Source organism: Bombus terrestris, chromosome 12 (genome assembly GCF_910591885.1).
Source record: "Bombus terrestris chromosome 12, iyBomTerr1.2, whole genome shotgun sequence".
In the NCBI taxonomy this organism is placed as follows: Eukaryota; Metazoa; Arthropoda; class Insecta; order Hymenoptera; family Apidae; genus Bombus; species Bombus terrestris.
In genome coordinates, this window is record NC_063280.1 from 8,724,853 (window position 1) to 8,745,025 (window position 20,173).

General features: G+C 34.7%; 1 protein-coding gene and 1 long non-coding RNA gene across 2 annotated transcripts in view; one reads left to right on the forward strand and one right to left on the reverse strand.

The window, feature by feature from the left end:
* The first annotated feature begins 1,050 nt into the window (after nt 1-1,050).
* LOC100650297 (synaptic vesicle membrane protein VAT-1 homolog-like) overlaps nt 1,051-20,173 on the forward strand; it is a 31,487-nt gene continuing 12,364 nt past the window's right edge. The window contains exon 1 of the mRNA XM_003399711.4: nt 1,051-1,640. Within this exon, the coding sequence (XP_003399759.2) occupies nt 1,336-1,640 (305 nt within the window). The 5' untranslated portion in view covers nt 1,051-1,335. The remainder of the gene's footprint in view (nt 1,641-20,173) is intronic.
* On the reverse strand, nt 9,385-11,629 carry LOC125386101. The gene is made up of 2 exons (XR_007225965.1): nt 10,129-11,629; nt 9,385-10,047 (listed from the first exon to the last, which is right to left on the reverse strand). It is a non-coding gene; the product is annotated as an uncharacterized LOC125386101 (long non-coding RNA).

Below are 20,173 nucleotides of genomic sequence, written 5' to 3' on the forward strand. Positions count from 1 at the left end.
ACCATGATCAATGAGAACACGAATTTGTTCGTATTTTTTCTTCTGTTCGCATGCAACATTATACTATAACAATCTATGATAGATGTAGAGTCTCATAATCATTACATTAATTTATTAATAATTTAACATTAGTCATTGTTAGATTATGGTAAATAATATCATATCGTTTTGTAAAACAGATTTCGAGTACAATATATAGTTAATGCAAATCGAGGAAGTTCACTTAGAAGATAAAAACATTTATTCGATCTTATCGTCAAAGATCGTTTGTTTAATATGGTTCAATCTTGTCAACTTATTATCATCCATTTGTCATTTATCACTGAGCGTTGACTGCCACGCGAATTATATGTTTTGGCCTGTTGGTGTCACAATAGATTGAAATAAACTATACCATAAGATTTAATTTTTGAAAATATTATGTCGCATTTGCGCACTTTCTTCTGTCAATGTTATTTGAGTCATTCACATTGTTGACAATTTGCTAGTCCAGAAAATTTATTTTATTTTAATGATTACAAAAAATTTAGCTTCATGGCTCACCGATGACTAGAATACGAATTTTTATACATTTATGGGAAACTTGAAGATACAAAAATGCACAAAATGCATATAACGTATATAAAATATTCTATAAAACATATATTATGACGTGCAACAAATCTCTATCTAAATACCATTTTTTTAGTTGTATTTATAAAAATTTGGATTTGCATAAGCATCCTTAGTCTATCGATAACCACCATGGCAGCTAACATGTTAAAAAGGATGCATGACAAGCATTGAATCGATCGATTCGAAAATCGTAGTCGAAGATGCGTGGGTTAATGCAAATTTACCAGAGGAGGGGAACTACTTTTTAATCGCGAACACCAATGTTCCACGACTCGCGGCACCTGTCATACTATGCGCAATGTAGTTTAACGTAGCGGTGAACGGTGGGATGCGCAGCTATATTCTGATTGGTTGGTTGTAAGGGGCGCGCGGTTGCTAAGCAACGGCAACACCGCGCGCGTCACCGGCCGGCGTAGCCGGTACCAAACGTTCCCTGCCACTGTGGCGGAAAATTGCGCAGAACAACGTTGGCTCTCGTCGGGTGCAAACGTGCTAGCGGTCTTGATTAACGCGGTAGGGATACAGAGAGAGAGAGAGAGAGGACTCATTGAGGCATTTTCCTTCTTTCTTGCTCTTGTCTGTTTTTTCATTAATTATTAATACAAAGGCAAAAGAACCCTTCGTGGTCGTTCTATTGAAAAAGAAGTTACGCGCTTCTGGCGAGAAAAAGGAGCGATAGAGCTACGTTTTTGAGTAGAGCGAAAGAAATCGAGAGGAAAGATGGCAGAGGACAAGAACGAGACAAGCCCGAGCGCCGAGGGTGAAAAGCCACCTCAAGAAGCGACGCCGTCTAAGCAAGAGAAAGAAGAGCCAAAGGAAAGCAAAGAAGAAGAAAAGAAAGTCGAAGAGAATGGCGACGGTGATAATAAACCGAAGGAGAACGGCGAGGAGAAATCCACGCCAGAGCCGAAGGACATGCGGGCTATTGTACTGAATGGTTTCGGCGGATTGAAAAGTGTCAAGGCTTTGAGGAAGCCCGAGCCCACCCTCGCCGAGGGAGAGGTCCTCATCCGAGTCAAAGCATGGTAAGTTTTATCTTAATCTGTATGCACATATTTTCGTATTATCTATATTCGGTATTAGAATGCGGATTTCTATGGACATTCATATTTTTGAGAATATCATTAAAAAGGTAGAACGTTAGTGGGAAACTGTTTTATTTATAAAGAGCACTATGCTTTGGATATTTTATATAGTTTTATATTATTTTATATATTTTTCATATTATGTACATTCTGTGCAAATTTGTGTCCTCAAATTTCCTATAAACGCATAAAAACCCGCAGTTTATTTGCTACCAATTGATCGAATAGTTTAATAGTCAATTGGTCGAACAGTTTAATGATCCGTACAGTAGTGCTTCTCTAAGTGATCATAGTTGACACTATCTGGTCCATTATTGGATATATTGAGAATATATTTCTTGGAAATTCACCAGAAAGAACACTTGATATATTTGTCTATTCTACATACGTAACACAAAAGGGCTACTCCAAAAAATCATTTGCAAGAAATGGTAGACATAATGACGGTTAGCTAACAAAGCAGAATCTTGGTTGGTTAACGTAGTACTACTATATAAAATACGAATAACGCGTCAGTTAATACTAAAAGTTCTAATCTGACTAAAATTTCATAATTCATAATTCGTCATAAAAGTTTGATAGATTTATAGCAATAGATTTTTTGCATCGCTTGAATGATTTCTTATAAAGTATATAGCAAAGAGGTTTGATTTCTTCCTTGTATTTTTTTATGTACTTTTTATTTTTATTCCCTTGGTACAAGTCTACTTTATTTGTAGATAGTTCTGATGTAAAATCAATAGTGGTATTAATAATTTTTTCATTTCATCAATAAATTCGTGTGAATCAGATGAAAAGTAGAGGAAGTTAATTAAGATTAATGTGACGTTAACGGAATCAAGCGACATTTTGATAGCGTCTCTTATCCTGTTTGAATATAAAGCAGTTAAAGGCCGCTAAATATGGTTGGTTTTACTAACCAGAGACCCGTATTAACGCGTATAGAATATCTTTCCTTTATTTCTTTAGTTTTATACCAGTGACTGATAATAGTTGTTCGTTATCGAAAAATTTTCAAGTAAACCTAAAGTTTATAATCAATAATACGTATATTATGTAGATACAACTCGCATTACGTTTCGGTAGTTTGTTATTCGTTTCAATCAAGGTGAATCGCCGGGAAGAAAACAAAATAGAAAATATAGTGTCGAGGTTCCGATCTCCTAGCGAACAGACCGTTACAATACCACTGCATCTTTGAAATTTAAGGCGTGGTATCTGCTCCCCGAGACGTTGGTAATTAGAATTTCATTGCTACGTTACGAAGCGGATGAGTAATTTTATAACGGATGCGAAGGAATTTTAATAAAAACATTTAATGGTTTAGCATGCGTACATGTTCCACTCGTTTAGTTTAAAATTATGTCCTAAGTATTTCTCGGTAAAGGTCAGTTTAATATACAATCAATTTCTAAACAAGATCTATTCCTTGTTCCGATACTAGTTGAATTTTGTTTAATATTTTATACAATATATTATTTATAATTTATTATATGTAAATGAAAAATTAAATAATATTTGGTAAATTTTTTAATGAACATTTTTTTTAAATATAATTCACTTCTAAAATTATTTCTTTCTATTTTTCTATCGAAGATATGCTGTCTATGATTCTTCCTGTTTTAAAAGGAAGAATGTAAAGAATGCTTTTACAATTGAGTAATTGAAGAATATTTCCGGATTAAGAACAAAATTAATTCCAAAGAAATCCAATACAGTATAAAGAAATCACTACTTTCTCAAAATTTTCATATAGAAGAAGAATATCGATGCTACTTTTTCGAGAAAACAACGTACCTGCATCTAACCTGAACCGATGTATTGAAAGTTTTGCATCATAGAAAATTATGCACTGTGGTCGTGACGAAAAAATGTTAACAACATTCGTCAGTCGTCAGAATACGATGTAGTCTGTAGGCTAAACAGGCAGTTACATTTATAGAGTACTTATCCATGTGTTTAATGTCCGTGTATGCGTCCGCAATACGCGAAACGGAGTTTGATAAGCCGTTTAACTGCAACTTTGTTGAGTATCCGGGGGTACAGTTTTGTCTTGTCCGTCTATCTTTACAATTCACATTGAGAAGTTCGATCGTGTTGCTATGTACATGTTCGTGTGCACACATTTTAAAAGTGCACACATTTTAGTATACATATACGTACATATGAAAATGAATCGAATTAAATTAAAATGTTATTATGGTTATGGCTATGTATTACATCGGAAGTAGCCAGCCTTTGGAAAACCGCGTCAGACAGCTCTATGTACGATCCATTAATTCGGACGTGGGAAAAAGGATTATTAGATAGGTAACCATGCCATTAATGCATGTACTTAACTACGACATACAAGGGATATTCGGGAATATTTAGTTCCTGCATTGCGTTTATACATTATGTGGTACATAGCATTGGTTCGTTCTAGAGAATCGATATACTACAAAAATCATCAATTTTCAGATATTTACAAGAATAATTATTGCGAAAGTAAGTTATTTATTAAGATAATTATTCAATAAAATATTATTTAATAAGAACAATATTATAATTCGAAGCAGGATTGTTTTTAATTATTTTGTAATTATATAGGTTATATTAGAGATTTCCAAAATCTAAAGAATAAAAAAGACTTAACTGTAAAAGAAAACAGATTTTTCTTTCGCTAAATAGTTGAATAATTGATAATTTTCTGTTTCAAATAAATTCCTTAAAATATGTATTTCTCTTATCTGTGTCACTCTTCTAACCGATATTATTCACATAAGTGAATTACAATTGAAAAAATCCAAGATTTTGACCACTTTTAATACCCTATTACTTTTTTCTAATAAATTTCACTTTCTTCATTACTTACATTTTTAACTCTTTTTTCATTCTCCGCGATCGTACTCGTGTCGCCGTAGCATTACAAATGGCGTGCGGATATTACGACTAATTTGCAAGCGATAAACCAGCGCTATCTCCCGTACCTTACGATGTATGCTGTAAGGTATTTCAATATTTTGTGAAAAGATTGTGAAAAGACAAAAATGTTTCTATTTTCCTTTCTTTTGTGCAGTTATATAAAACACTGAGTCTGATCGCGAAATTTCGTCTTTTAGAAAGCGTTATATGTTCGTAAAATTCGCACGACCACTTGCGGAGTACTCTAATCAATGATGGTGTTATGGAGATGCAAAAGATCTGTTCAACATTTCGAATCCTACTTTCTTTGCTTTCTTTGATTTATTATTACATATTGTATTTTACGTAAAGCTCTATTCTTAGCCTATAAAGCCGATTTCTCGCAAAAGAGTTTGTAATATTAACAGTCCACTCGAAACAAGTTTGCTTAAATAATTCAAACGTCAACGTTATTGCCACTTGTCGATATTCATAAGATTGCTGCTCTGTCAATAGGGAAATTCTGATAACATTATGATAACAATATTTTTTCTTAGCTGAACAATCGACTAATAAATACTTTACAAACGGATTTTCTGAAAAATTTACTTTTCCTAATTTCGTCATTCTTTTATTCGACATTATGTGGTTCTCCAATACAAAGTCGCATCCGCTTCTGCACCATGGTAACGGGGATAATGATATTGAGGCTGCTAACGCCTGAAACTCACTGTTCACTAAATAGTGAAGGTTAGGTATCCAGAATTCTTGACCATGAAAGAAACAGTTCTGGGTATATACGGCTCTTTTTCCTATTTGCAGATAGCTCTAGCTCGAGAAGCCTGTTTTTTTACTCTTCTCGAAGTGACCATAGTATGTACATAATATGTAACAGAAAGAGAGAGTAGTAGAGAAGGATAGCGAATATAGGGGGAGAATCGGATTCGCCAAAGGCGTGCGGACCTTTTCACGCGTGAGTCACGTTTCATAAAAGCGATTGGGATTGATGAGAAAATAGCCCCCATAGAAAGATATCACGCTGCCAATGCTTGCTCGAATGAATTTGTCTGCACGACTACAGACGTTCGTTACACGCTGCTGCTGGCACCCCTGCGTATGCGCGCGACGCGCCCAGAGAAGAGTGCCTCGCTTGAAATCGCTGGGAGAGAAATCCGGGCCACTCTAGGTAATTCGATTGTCTTTAGAAAATGTTTGTCAATGAGTATTATCGAAAGTACTCTTGATTATTTCTTAATGAGCAAATGGATACTCCTTTTGAGGAACTATAACGAGAACTTATAATACTATATAATATAAATATATATGTAACAATAATTTCATGTCTAACATGATAAATTAAAAATTGCTTTTGATTAGAGGTTAAAATAAAACACAACGAAAACTGACAAAATTTTCAGTATGAAACAAATTTTCATTTATATGATGCTGACTATAAGGAGAGTTGTTGTTCACATATGCAGCGATTTGGTAAAAGTTTTGTGTTTTAACGAGCGTTAGAAATTGTCTAGAAAAATTGAGCACACTAAAGTAATTTGAAAGGGGATGAAAATTGAAAGCGTTCCAAGCGTTGGTCATCAGGTTGGCATGCCTGCGTAGAGAAACGTCTCGTCTCTGACGCGTAGACATTAGTGATTGAGACTCCGGACAATTCAGCTCTCATTTGAAAATTTCCCATCTCCGCAAGCGCCAATGATCGTTAGTTGGCAACCAACGAGAGGAATTGAAACGCGTATTTGTTGCAGCACAACGAGTATTTATTAGGAATAATACAGATAATATAAAAGTAAATGTAACGTAGAAAAAATTATTTACAGGCTAGATTAATCAGTTTGGTGATTCACTCTCATCATCAATAGTCTATTTGTTGATAAATTTAAGAACTATATGTAAATATAGTCATGAGTATTGTTATTGTCTATATCTGAATGATGCTCTATCTACAATATTATAAATTATATTCTTTGTTTCATAATTATCTGTTCATTTATTTTTGCCAATAAAATTCTGAAAGAACATAGAAAACGATTTATGTTATATAAAGTTGCGATATTTAATTTTTAATAATATACACGAAATAATTTACGAGTGGTTCATTAGATGCGGGAAGGGTAAAAATTAGACAGGGTACCCTTCTCGAGAGAAAATGAACAGTTTCATTTTTTTCTATTCTTTTTATTTCTTTCAATTACAAAAAACGAAAAATTTGATAAATTAAGGTTCAAAGAAAAATATATAGAATCACGAAAGAGGTCAATTTGGAAGAGATTCTAAGAAGTAGACAATAAATTTTACGACCGTTCTTTCTGTAAATTGTACACGTAAGATTATCAACAGATAAAGGGGAATAAAACTATAATAAATTATATCACTTGCACATATGAGTCATCGCTATAAAGTTGGGAAATGATTGATAGACAGTTCATCGGATTTATACAAATTTCACAATATTATGTAGAGTATACTTCTAATAACATATATAGCGCCACTTTAGGCCTAGTAATTTTTCTATTTCATAATTTTTTTAATTTATAGCCAATTAAGATTATAGATTTCTTGCTTTTATTTTTCAAAAGTTCTACTACCCAAATAATTTCACCTAAAACTAGTCTAAAACATTCCTTAAGCTGGCATTTCGAAGAATCGATAACGACACGAAAGAAACTTTTGTCGGTTGTTGTGTTGATCAGTTTTCTACGTTTTTTATTCGACTGCGCTTTCTAAGTACGCCAAGTTTCTCTCCGTTGTAAATCGCGATAAAAACGAATTTTACCAATCGTGGGCCGGTACTGCGCTCGATTATGCTAGCGAAAGTTCTAGCGAATCAGTTGAATCAGCGATAAGATAAATTTTATTTACACGCGCGGATTTTTAATGTTTCGATTCCTTCCCTCTTTTCTATATAGAACTCATATAAGGATTTGTTTTATCTTCTAAATTCTAAGTATTATAATCGGTATCTCAAATACTTCATATAATTTTACATATTACGTATAACTTGCACAATTTCGCATATTTCAATTTACTATAAACGCATAAACATGCGTAATCTACTTGCTACAATTCGACCTGAACGCATTTCCACGCCTACAATCGTTGCTTTCTCTCAAACTCCATCAAACATGCTCTCATAATCACAAAAAAGAAAAGCAGAGAGGGAGAGCGAGGGGAGCAAACTTACAAGCACGTACATAAAGGAAATATCCTACTACGTTTGCATTATGCGCGGAAACACGAATAGCAAATAACGTCGTAAATTTCATTAGAGCAGTACGCGAGGTATACAAACTGGTATCGTTCCGCATGAAACTTTTTCTCGCTTTCATCCGTGCTATTTTCCGGTTGAAAATGTTAACACGGTGATGAACCACGTTTCTGGAGGTGTATACTCTGCATGCGCAAAGCATCGTCGGACAGTGAATTAGTATAACACGATAATTCATCCGCGTGCTTTTCTAAGATGCAATTTTCCACGGTGTGACCGTGCGTGCGCATACCTACATTACCTATCGTGTTCCGGCCCAAGTTGTGTGTCACAAGTGAAGCGTGTGATTCAGACAGCAATCTCTGTGATCCTCAGTTACACTGCGCATATGCTCATAACCGTTTCACACGATGAAATGAGGATGATATAGACGTTTGGTCGATACATATTTTAATATCGTTACTTTGTCTTCTATTTTGTGGATTTTCAATGAAGAAAATTCAATAAAAATTATAGTATATTGTTTTGAATCCGAAGAACGTTTTATCATATTCTTTGTGCCATTTTTGGCTTCCTGCGTTCAATTTCAAATACTTTAGTCGTTATATCATTATTAACAGTCTGTATAATATAACTTTGCTTGAAAGGTAAATGATAGGGCAACTTCCAATATTTCGACATATCTCGGAAAATGGGAAATTTCTACGGTTTCGTCATCTAATTAATATTCACACGAAGCGTTGATCCTGACAAACCTTCGCGGAAGAAATCGATCCGTAGCTAGTGCGCCTGCTAAATCAATTTGAAATTGCGCTTGCTCGCTCTCACGAGTGGATTACAATAAGCAGATTAGAGCGTGTAGTTTCCCCGTGTATAAACCTATTGTTTAAAGTTCGTTACGGGAGAACTCGTGAATCGCTGCTGGACTCGTTCCAGGGTAACCGATTCTCGAAATCGCGTTTTCTTTTTCAAAAAATATTCTGACCGATATCTAACCGATCCATAGGGACAACATTCTAAGAACAATTGTTTCTAACGTCACGGGCCAGGAATTTCTTATTTTATTCGCAGAATAAAAATTTTGTGATCAATGTTAAGTTAATTATAACAAGTTCTCTTGAAATCACAAATTATTTTCTAATTCTACTCTTTGATTTTAGATTTATTTTTTTACATGATATTGTATATATATAGTTTGCGTAATTAATATTATGGTTAATACATACATTTTAATAAAAGTAAATTTTCTTTCATAAACTGTACCTACACGGAGAGTTTTGTGTATGATAAATTACAATGACCTGAAATTGTGGGTCAGTGTACGCCTTTTTCGCGAATAAGCAACAGTATACTCAATATTTGTCGATCTAATATTTGAATACCAGTTGAGCAAACGCTACTCGACCTTCCTAATTCCGGGTCTGTGACAGCATGTTTCCTTTACCGCAATTTCTTCTGTTGCTATCGCAAGTACTTGCTTGAAAAGTATTTTAGATTTATTGGAAAATTAATCCTCTTTTACTCTTACGCAATTGCGTTGTATAACAATTAAGCATAATAAAAAGAAGAAAAATGGAATTAGGATTGTATGCGTTTAATGATAAAACTAAACATATACAATTTTTGTTAATTGAGAAATGTCAGAATGTTAGGTTGACTTAGTAAGATAAAGCCCTCAAATGTTTAAGTAAAGAAAACTTTTATAACTTTTATGTATATATACATATTATGATATATGTATAAAATAGTGAAGGAAAGTTATGCCAATGTGTACTCGCCTTAATACGTTTAAGTACTTATAAGAACACTTAATTTTGCTGTTCAAATGAAACCTCGAAATTAGTCGTGGGCATAACTCACTTTATGTCTCACAATACACAAGACAAAACGTATATTAGATTACACGATAGGAATATATATATATTCGGTATTTGTACACCAACTTTACCAAGCAACCTCTCAACGTGCTTAATGAAAGGCGCCATTATATCTGACTAACCGGCTTTATCACATTAACGAGGTCTTAATATCGAGGCTATGGGAAACTGAACGGATACCATTCAACAGTCGATATACCGTAATCTCTTCTCCGTGCAAGCCTCATTTCCGTCGGGTTTTACTGACGATTTTTCTGCGCGAGATCCACACAAACACGTCCTATAGGTTAGGTTTAAAAATAACTCTGTCGAACATCTGTTCGTTACATTTCTTCCTTTGTAATAATAAAGTTGTTGATAATTTCTAGAATGTAATAAATAGGATCATAATCATAATTTATAGGTTTCGAACATTTTATGATCTTTTAACCTCAAAATTTATTACCTTCTTCTACTAATCCCAATACAATATATAATAGCTACAATAGTTATTAGAAAAATTAACTTCTGTCAATATTATTACTATTATCGATATTCGAGTATAGCAGGTACTGAGCGTTGCAACTTTATCTTAAAGATTTGTTAATTCTCGAAGATATATATTTTACGTAATGATAAGGAGTTAAAGGTAGGATTTTAAACTGAAATAACTTTTATAGACAGTCGCAATTTGAGGTGAATCACCTCAAACAAACGTATACCTGTGTGAGGCACGCACCGACGGATCCATGGGATGTTCGTATTGATCGAACCACACCCGTATTTTCTACATCCCCTCCCACACACACACACACACACACACACACAAACGCACAAACACGTACAGACGCAATGCACACGGATTACGGATGCATGCGCACAAAATTCATGGAACACCATGAACCCCCTACCCCTATTACAGCTGAACCCCACTCTTCAGACTGAACTTCGGGATTCAGCAAATGCTCTTTCAGTCGGATATAAATTATTTTCTACAATATTGATCCGTTTGTATTTTTTAAAAATATCGTCGGCAAAAATCATTACTTATTGTTACAAATAAATTAAAAATTGTACGTTATAATTTCAATTTAAAGCTTCCGTCGAGCAATAGGTTATGTCATTTCTATCTTTCCTATCTTTCAAATTCATATCTTTCTTCTTCTGTCAATAATTTCTTAACTTGTAGGGGGATTTGTATTTCGCAGAACACGTAACTCTTTACTGTCTACTATAGATATCGCTGATCGGTAATATACTGTGAAATAATGGTTCTTCTTAAAGGCTGTCAAACACAGTTGCTTTGAAAGTACGTCGGAAAATAGTTCGCAGTTGAACAGAAGCGACACTTCTGTTGACATTCCGTTATTGCCACTCATGAGTCAGAAAAACAATAACAGCTCGCGTTTGGAACCGCAGCTGTTCTTACCGTTTCAATTCTTCGTGTCTACATCTGGTCAGTCATGTACCGGGTGTTCTAATAGATTATACCTATGAAATATTTATAAACGTTCCAATAATAGAAACATTTTTTAAATTTACTACTTTCATTATTCCCGATACAATTAACCTCAAAACATATATTTTATATTAAATATAGTCAATAATAATACAAAAATTAGTAATCTATTTACATTATTCTTGGTAGTTAACCTTCGAATAATCTTTAATGTTATGTAGCTGATAATAGTAAGAAAATTAATAATTTATTTCGGAAATCTTTAAAATAAATATCTTTTAAACATCTAGCTGTCCTTGTTTAACTATGGAAATGTTTAATGGTACTATTAATTTTTGACATTAACTCGTGAATTTCTCATGTTCAGGATCAGAGGAAAGTAAGTGTCCCGTGTAATTAGACGCGATGCAGCGTATTCACGGATGATTTACGCGGTGGCACATGATTTCCGCTTTTCCCTTTGTTCGTAATCTTCTATCACTGGTGGACCATGTCCATTCGTTGTCTATTTAAGCTGGACACATATTGTTCGGATAGAATTTGTTAATCCACTCTCTTATTAAACGTCAGCACACATATATTTCCATTGAATAGATGTTCTTTATAATACGTGCTACCATATGTTAACATATTAGCATTAATGTAATATACAGCTGTTTATAATTAAACTTCCAAAGTATGTAGCATATTGTAGCTTTTAGCTCAAAAACAGGACGTTGAACTTTATATTCTCTCTTTTTAACCATCATTATAAACTGATTTTGTAACATGTAGAGGTCACCAGTCACAGAAGAAATGATACATACAGTATACGATGAATTAACCGAACCCCTGGATCCAAACCCGGATCTTTCGTTTCCCGGTGAGCTACTCTAATCAATTGGCCTATTCAGGTCGTGACAAATTCTTTCTCCCTGTCTTTAGTATTTGAAAATGACTATCACCTACAATAGACGTAACTACGTAATTAACCTCATTCGAATTGTGAACTAGAAACCAAAGTAACCTAAAAAAGTAGATTACCTAATCTAGAAGCAAAAAGTATTCATGAACAAACGTTACATCCGAAGACTGTAAAGCGAAACGGAAGTGGCTTATCGAATTACTATGTTGGAATTCTTTTGTTTGCCTGTCGACTACTCTAATCAATATTCTCGTCGAAAGATGGCCACCACTTGCGGATCAGTACTAACAATAATCCTGTATCAAATTCGAAGAAATACTTAACAGCAGCGGGAATGGCGGAAATAGAAAAGGAAACAGTAGGGAGTAAAAATTTTGTTCCCCAGTTTCCTGTGTCCTTTGAAAGCAAAGACACATTTGGTGTTAGGATGAAGGATCTATTTTCAGTCCTGTGCCCAAGCTGTGCCTGGGAGCAAATTAACCTTCCCCTCTTCTGGTCTGGTATGGTATGTATACGCTACTAGTGATATACCACGTTGTATAGTCGAATACAAATGCAGCAAGGCATGCAGAGGGGAGATGACGAACCACGTGAGGGTTTCAATTGTGGACAGGATTGATCTATTTGAAGGAATCGATGGTTAGGCAGGAACTTGTGGGAATGAGGATTGATGGGTGTCCCTCTAATAGCCAGAGTAGAGCTCATGGAAATTGACATTAAGGGCATGAAGCACAAACCATGTTTTTAGAAATGCTTTAAATATATGCTACTAGATTTTAATTTATCATGTCAGTGCTTACGGAAGTATTCGAACACTTATAGAAATAAATTAACTAAATCTATATAAATTTAATAATTTAATAAATTCTTATGAATATAATATACTGGATAATTGACTATTTAAATAATTTTGGCATCTCTGCGAAACGTATGCTTGTTCAGTAAATACATATCTCGTAACTTTGTCTTCGTACATTTTGGTACGAACATTTGGTTTCGAACATTACCGATTTAACCGTAATAATCATATTTTATTGAAATTTCAAAATAGTTTCTATAATACATGTAATATATTCGTAAATATTTTCTATATATATTGACTTTCATGACTCAAATTGCATATGTGTATTGTATCATACAAGAAAATGTGACTGACAATTGTGATAATTTTCTAGAGTTTTCTCGTAAAGGTCAATTTGTTATCCGTGCATTTTATCTTGGTTTCAATTAATTCCCTTCAGAAATGTGGCACATGTTATCGTGGGCTTCAACATTCATCGAGGTCAATGCCTGGTGCATAGAAAAAGCTAGGGAAACCACCCTTTACGAAGCGATTCGTCTTGGTCGAGACTCCGGCACATATGGTGGTTGCAACGAAGACGATAAAAAATAACAAAGAGCTTCTGTATCAGTATTCTCGCCCAGTTTGAAAACAATTGATAACTCCATGATGACGGCGGGGTCATCTATCGTGCAAAATAATTATTGCTCGCTGATATGTTTTCCATGCTGTTTCTGTGCCTCGTGTTTTTCCATTCTTTTAACGCGCGATAGTGACCTACAAGAAATCATGACATCTCGTGGGTCGTTAAATTTCAAAAATTTCTTTTACACCACGCTTATAACTGTTAAAATATTTTCTAACTAATATCATTGAAATGTCGATGGAACACTGAATTATAGATTGCTTTGTGCATATTAATTCGAATGTTAAATTACTATTTTTGTATATACGTATGCTAGAAGAATTATCTAGAATAATATTCGTTCATCGTTTGCTGTAGAGAACCCGTAGATTATGGTTCATGATCGTTTCGTCGCAATTTAATCGGTTGATATATACAAACGTTGAGTATAGTTCCTCGATCTGCGTTCAACACAACACGAAAACAAAGAGTTCCGATTGGAGAGTGACTCGTAAACAAATCGTTGGATGCCTCATACGTCATAAAGACGTCTGATATATGCTTCATTTGGCCGAAGATTGCCGCTGCCCGTTCTGCGACTAGGTGTGTGTATTTCACTCCTGAAACACTAGTCGTATTTCGAGCCTTTGTACCAATAATTATACTATCTACAACGACTCCGCGTAAACCCCACTATGCCTAGCGGACGTCACGTGAACAGCAATATCTTATTTCAGATCTTATTAAGAAGTTGAAATTTACTTCTATTTTGCATAGAAAGTGACGGTTAAGATATTTTTTTTATAAAATCAATGTAGCAGAGCGTTTTCAGTTATAGTTTATAGTTCGTTGCTGATAACGAGTATAGAGTAGACTGGAAATAATTGTCGCTATATTTCTTATAAACGCTTAAAGAAGCTATATGGAAGTCTTAGCAGCGATAATTGGGGGTAATGCGTTCCTACTTAGAAGCATATTAATTGCCATGGGTTAACGTCATACTGACCATAAGTCCCACGGTGATGACTTAAGAACAAGAAAACGTCGGTCAATTCTAATTTAATGAGAAGTATTAAAAAGAATTTCTAAAATTCTATAATGGAACTTACATTGGATCCAATGAAAGTTATCAATGGGCATTGGTAATGAAGGTCATCTCCGATGTAATTAGTAATTTATTTCAATTATTCATCACATTAATATTTCAGAAAATCGGAAAAATTGGGTAATGTTTTGAAGTATAAAGTCATTAATAGTATTGCATCGATGTTTGACTGGGTATTTATTTATAGCAGATGCAAACGCGTGACCAGATAAACGGCTCACATCTCTCCGTGCGGGAAGATAAATGACGTTCGTTGGAAAGAAATTAGACGAGGAGGATATGTCGAATCGATTCGAACATGGTGTTTTAATTCCCACCCGGTGCCACGATGTTGGCTGCTCCTATGAAATCCAACGCACATCATATTTTTCTGTAACACTCGCACTACCACCGCTGAGTCTTTTTTAGACTCACATTTTGTAATTCTAATATTTATTATTATTTATGCAATTACGCTTATGTTAAGCTATTGATGGACTTTCGTTTTCTATTTCTCTATAATCTCCATTGATTGCTAGTTTTAATGACAAATCTTTGCATTCTTGAATCAATATTCATATTAACGATTTCAGTAAGAAAGAAAGTCTCTTCAAAAATTTCGTCTTGACACTTGTATACACTTAATCGGATTTCGACTGCATACACATATATATGTATTTACATAAATTAATCTGTCTTATCTGCTAATTCGGATCTTATCTTGAAATTGTTAATGGAATGTGATTACTCACAAAATATTTAAGGAAACTAGAAATCTTAGTCTCGTAACAAACTAATTCCTGGATCTAAAGTTTAAAAGGATTCATTGCTAGCCGTGCGAGTATTAACCTAACCAAAACTTGTACGCAGAAATTGCGGTACGAACGTGAACATCGTCAGACAGCCGGACTGCACTTTCGCTGCGTGTTGAATCAACTCTACTTCGATATATATATATATATATGTGTATGTATATATCAAGTCACGCGAGATTCGTGCATGCGATTTTGCTTGGAGGTTATGGTTTCGCAGGCGCCTTGATGTCTTCCCTGTCGATCGATTGAACGACCGACGACCACGCTCCTCCTGCAGGTAAACCTATCCGACTGCCATCTATCACGTAACAATACGTAATAGCAATTGAAATGACTGGGTGATACTGCTTCGCATAAACGATATCTAGTCATTTCTTTTTTCTTCTACGTATTTTTTTATACAAGTTCATCCATGTCCATGCGATCTCTTGTTAATACACGGGTCTTGTCACTATGTATATAAGTCTTCTATGCTCTTCGTCGTACTTACTCCCTTTTATATTTTCGCTTCTCTTTTATACTTGTCCCTTCACGCACACTTACGCGTGCTTCCTCCCGGTTCAGTGCGTTCTCTCACGGTCTGGTTTGTAGAGGGATCGCGGCGTTCAGAGGATTCGATGGTCGAAAGTCGAGTTGAATTACAGTTCGAAGAAGAAAGGTTTAATAACATCAATGATTAATAATACTGATTTAATTAATCAATGGCAATCTATAAATTTTTATTTTGTGGAACTATTTTTACTATATACTTAATAATACGATGGTTAGTATTATCAGTTTTCTCAAGTGCTCGAACAGCTATATACTTGTTCTCTTTCCAACTTTCTCTCAGTTTCTGCCCTCTCTATTTTCTTCAACTTCTTTGTTTTATGTTTTTACTTCATCGCTCCCTTTTCGTTCGTCCTCCTCGCACTCTCCATCCCTTTCGCTTTCTGTTCCCCTTCGTTCTATAGTCTCCCTTTCTCTGGGTCCTCTAACTGTCTTCTTTTATTCGCGCACATGGTGTGCGTGACCCTGGGGTGCGTTGTTGCATGTCGTCGTCCACGATGGTCGCCGTTCTTCCTCCCGTACAATTGGTTGGTGCCAAGAATGGAGAAAATTATTCCCCTCAATTCCATGCAATTTAGAGGAATTAAGCGATCGCGAATCGTGCCTCACGTAGTAGTCCCGTAACTCCTGGAACCTTTCCCTTTCGTCCTTTGCTGGGAACTCGTTTCATGCTCGATTTTAATATCAGAACGGAACAAATCCGTTTTTGATGGTTAACTGTGTAACATTCATGTAAATGACACAATCATTGATAATCGAAGCTTTATAAACGGTCATAACGAGAATTTGAAAATCATAATACATGATTCTATCGTAATATGTGATAGACTATTCTGATAATATATATGATATAATATATATGTTATATTATTCTATCATTCGTTATGATTTAATGTAAACTAAAATAAATGATTATATATACGCATCACGAACTAGGTTCTGATACAGAGGCTTGTTTCTATCGATTATAAGAATCTTAAAAGCATTCTGAAAGAATTAACATACTAGTTCACTGATCACGAGTTTCTTGAACTGAATCATGCAACAACTAAAATGCAGGGTACTCTCGTATCTTATCATGCAGTAACTATATTTGGTATTTTGATATTCCCGTTCGATTTAGCGCTGAATTCCATCTTCGGTTGAATTCCGGTATGCGATTCGTGTTACGCTCCAGAAATTGTCTGGCAATTATACAAAAAGCGAAGGAAAATAACTGTTCCTCGTTATGAAACGCAGGGAGGAAATCGTTGGATTGCAAAATTTTATAACTCCTACAAAATTGTCTACACCTGTACAGCTTTCTAGCGTAATTAATACTTCCGCGCTGAAACAAATGAATATTTGTCAAAACGTAGAAACTCGTTACACGCGCACATGTGTAAACGATAAAATGCATTGTTCGAATTAATTTCGAATTATGATGATTATAATTTGCGGAATATACAGCGACTTACGCAAATATTTGAACATACACAGGAGCCTTTTGTCAATATATTATATGTATTGTACGGAATATTTTGAAATTTCATTAGTACCATAATAAGGCTCAATTATTATGATTATATCGATAAAGCTTCCTGAAATTGTTTATTATATATATTCAAGACAACTTCATACAACAATTCATACTTTATATTAATATTTTTTATCAAGTTCATGTTTGCCGTGTATGTCTTGTAACTTCTATGTATATTTTCGGATTGATTCAAAATTTTACCAATATAATCATGATAATGTCTCATCACAATGTTTAATAAAATCTTAACATGTATTGTATAACTCGGATAATATACGTATACATGATAGCTTTCTACGATAAGCTCTCTATATCAAATACCTTCGTGAGTCAATGTATCAAATCAGCATATTTCAAATCTGAATCGTTGAACGATTGAAAACAACAAGCGATAAATCATATGGAATGTAATGGCCGATTAAGCGTCTTTCAGTGAATGAAAATGTTTTGTGTCACGCGATCGGCTTTGAATCACGTACAATTTGTCCGGTTGTCGGTGATAATGACGCATTAAGCAGCATTTTCATTGTACAGAATTAAAACCTATATCATTAGATGTAACTATATGTATTCAAAAAAGATAATTAGAAGATCACGCATCATAGTCGTCGTGTATACGTTTTTCCTTAATAATTGACTTCAACTAAATCTTCCTTTTGTTCGCTTGATGAGAATAAAATTGTTCATAGTGGCGATTCTCCTATTGGTTCAAACAGTTCAGTTTCGTACTATCTTCTTTTCGTACCATTTCCTTTGTTCCTTCCTTTTAACTTTGTAATATTGGCGGATCAAGTTACACGAAGAAATAAGAGGGAAGATTTTGTTCGTTCAAGCGCGTATATTCGTTTCTACGCGACGAGACCTTAGTGGATCCGCCATGTTTGTTCTACTCAATAGAATATTTACCCATGATGTCTTTCTGTGTATATGTTCGCTGAAGGATTAACTTGTATCGTTCTGTTTACATAGAAGTATCCACATTGGTTAACGGAAACGGTGCTGCCACTTGTGACGTGGATGTATTCTTTTATTTCCAATATTCCTTCGTATCGGATGAGAATCGAAGCATGAAATATGAAATTTATGACTTTTTTTATCGGTTACAGTTCGTTCAATTCATAAATTGAGAAAATGAAGTTGGTCTGGTGAAATCCATTAAATCCGCAACAAAGTGAAACGTAACTCGATGCTATTTCCTTGCTGTCGATAACTTTAGCGGGTGAAATTATTGCGTTTCATGATTCGCTGCGATCAGGCCGCTTTCATCTTGAATGCTGCTTTCATCATAGACGTGAGGCTTTTATCAAATGACATGGAAATAACGTATACCGATAGAATGAATTCCTCCAAGCAGAAAGAATGTTTTGTTATTGAAGAAACTTCCAAGAATTTAATTGAAATATCCGATGACTGATCATATCAGAATTAGTCATGAATCTAATAGAATATAAAATGTACTTTTATTTTTTTACACAGAACAAAAGGCAAACTCTGACGTAATTTCGACGTAGTCGAGACAAACAAAGAAACATTTTAGTGGCCATTTTTTGTATACATAATCGTATATATAATTACGTATAGAATTGTTGTACGAGATCTGCTTGTATGTTGCGCTTGATAATTCGACCAACAGATTTCTGACTCACTGCAAATTGCAGGAACATAATACATATATACTATATATATAGTATATGACATATGATATTTTAAGGACATGTATTACATTATACTACATCATAATCGACGACCTGTGCGATTCGTTAGTGTCGAGAGTATAATTTGGAGATTAATTATTTGATTTTAATTATTACATTTAACTGAAATAATGGAAAATTACCGACTACCAGTTACTAAACTATTGTTACTTTTAGCTCGTTCGATTCTGAATAATTATCTGATAAAAGTAAATGTTTACACACAATTTTTTAGCAAAATAACATTGAACGATATGATTATTCGATAGAAATTTCCTGGCCTGTTGTTTTAAATATTTTTTATTGAGATAACAATGACAATTTTCTCGTCTATTATCGCTCTTGCGTGATATTTCTCGATTCAAGCACAATGATTCATCGCGCTGGTCATTCCCAGGAAATTATGTGACACACACAGGTCATCGATAAAGCTTTATCATACATCTCGCAATCAGAGAACTCGCTGAAAATTCGTTTCCAGAGCAATGACGTCCTAGAAAATAAAGAATAGATGATGAGAAAATGATAGCGGAGGATTCGATGTTCCCGCGCAATTTGATTCGATTTCTCTCCTATAATTACTTACTTTGGAATTACGTATTTTGGAAATTGACCTAACATCACACTAACATAAAACTTTATAATTCTTTCTTCTCGGTCAATTTATATTTTGGAATTTTTTAACATAATGGTTTCGACATGGAATTTCGATGATTTTCTCAATATCTTTTTCGACGCATTAGATTAGTATTAACTCTAACAATAAGTAACAGCCGAGGCTATGAAAGGCGAGCCATGCGCAAGTGTACTGTTCGCATGCTTAAAATTCCTGTATCCCTGAGTGTATTTGTAGAGAACTGAGTAATCCCCCCGCTGATAGGAGGGACAATTGCATTATCCCATTTCCGTTCCAGACAACTGTACAGCAGACCTCTGCCACTTCCCATCACTTCCCTTTCTGTATGAACGTTCTCCAATCTCTTTCTCCGCGTTACTAAGTGCCATTTCTAATTTTGGCTTTTTCCGAGGCCAAGGACATCTACGTCTGCGAGGTCAGTCTACCTGGAGATAGTACCAGCTA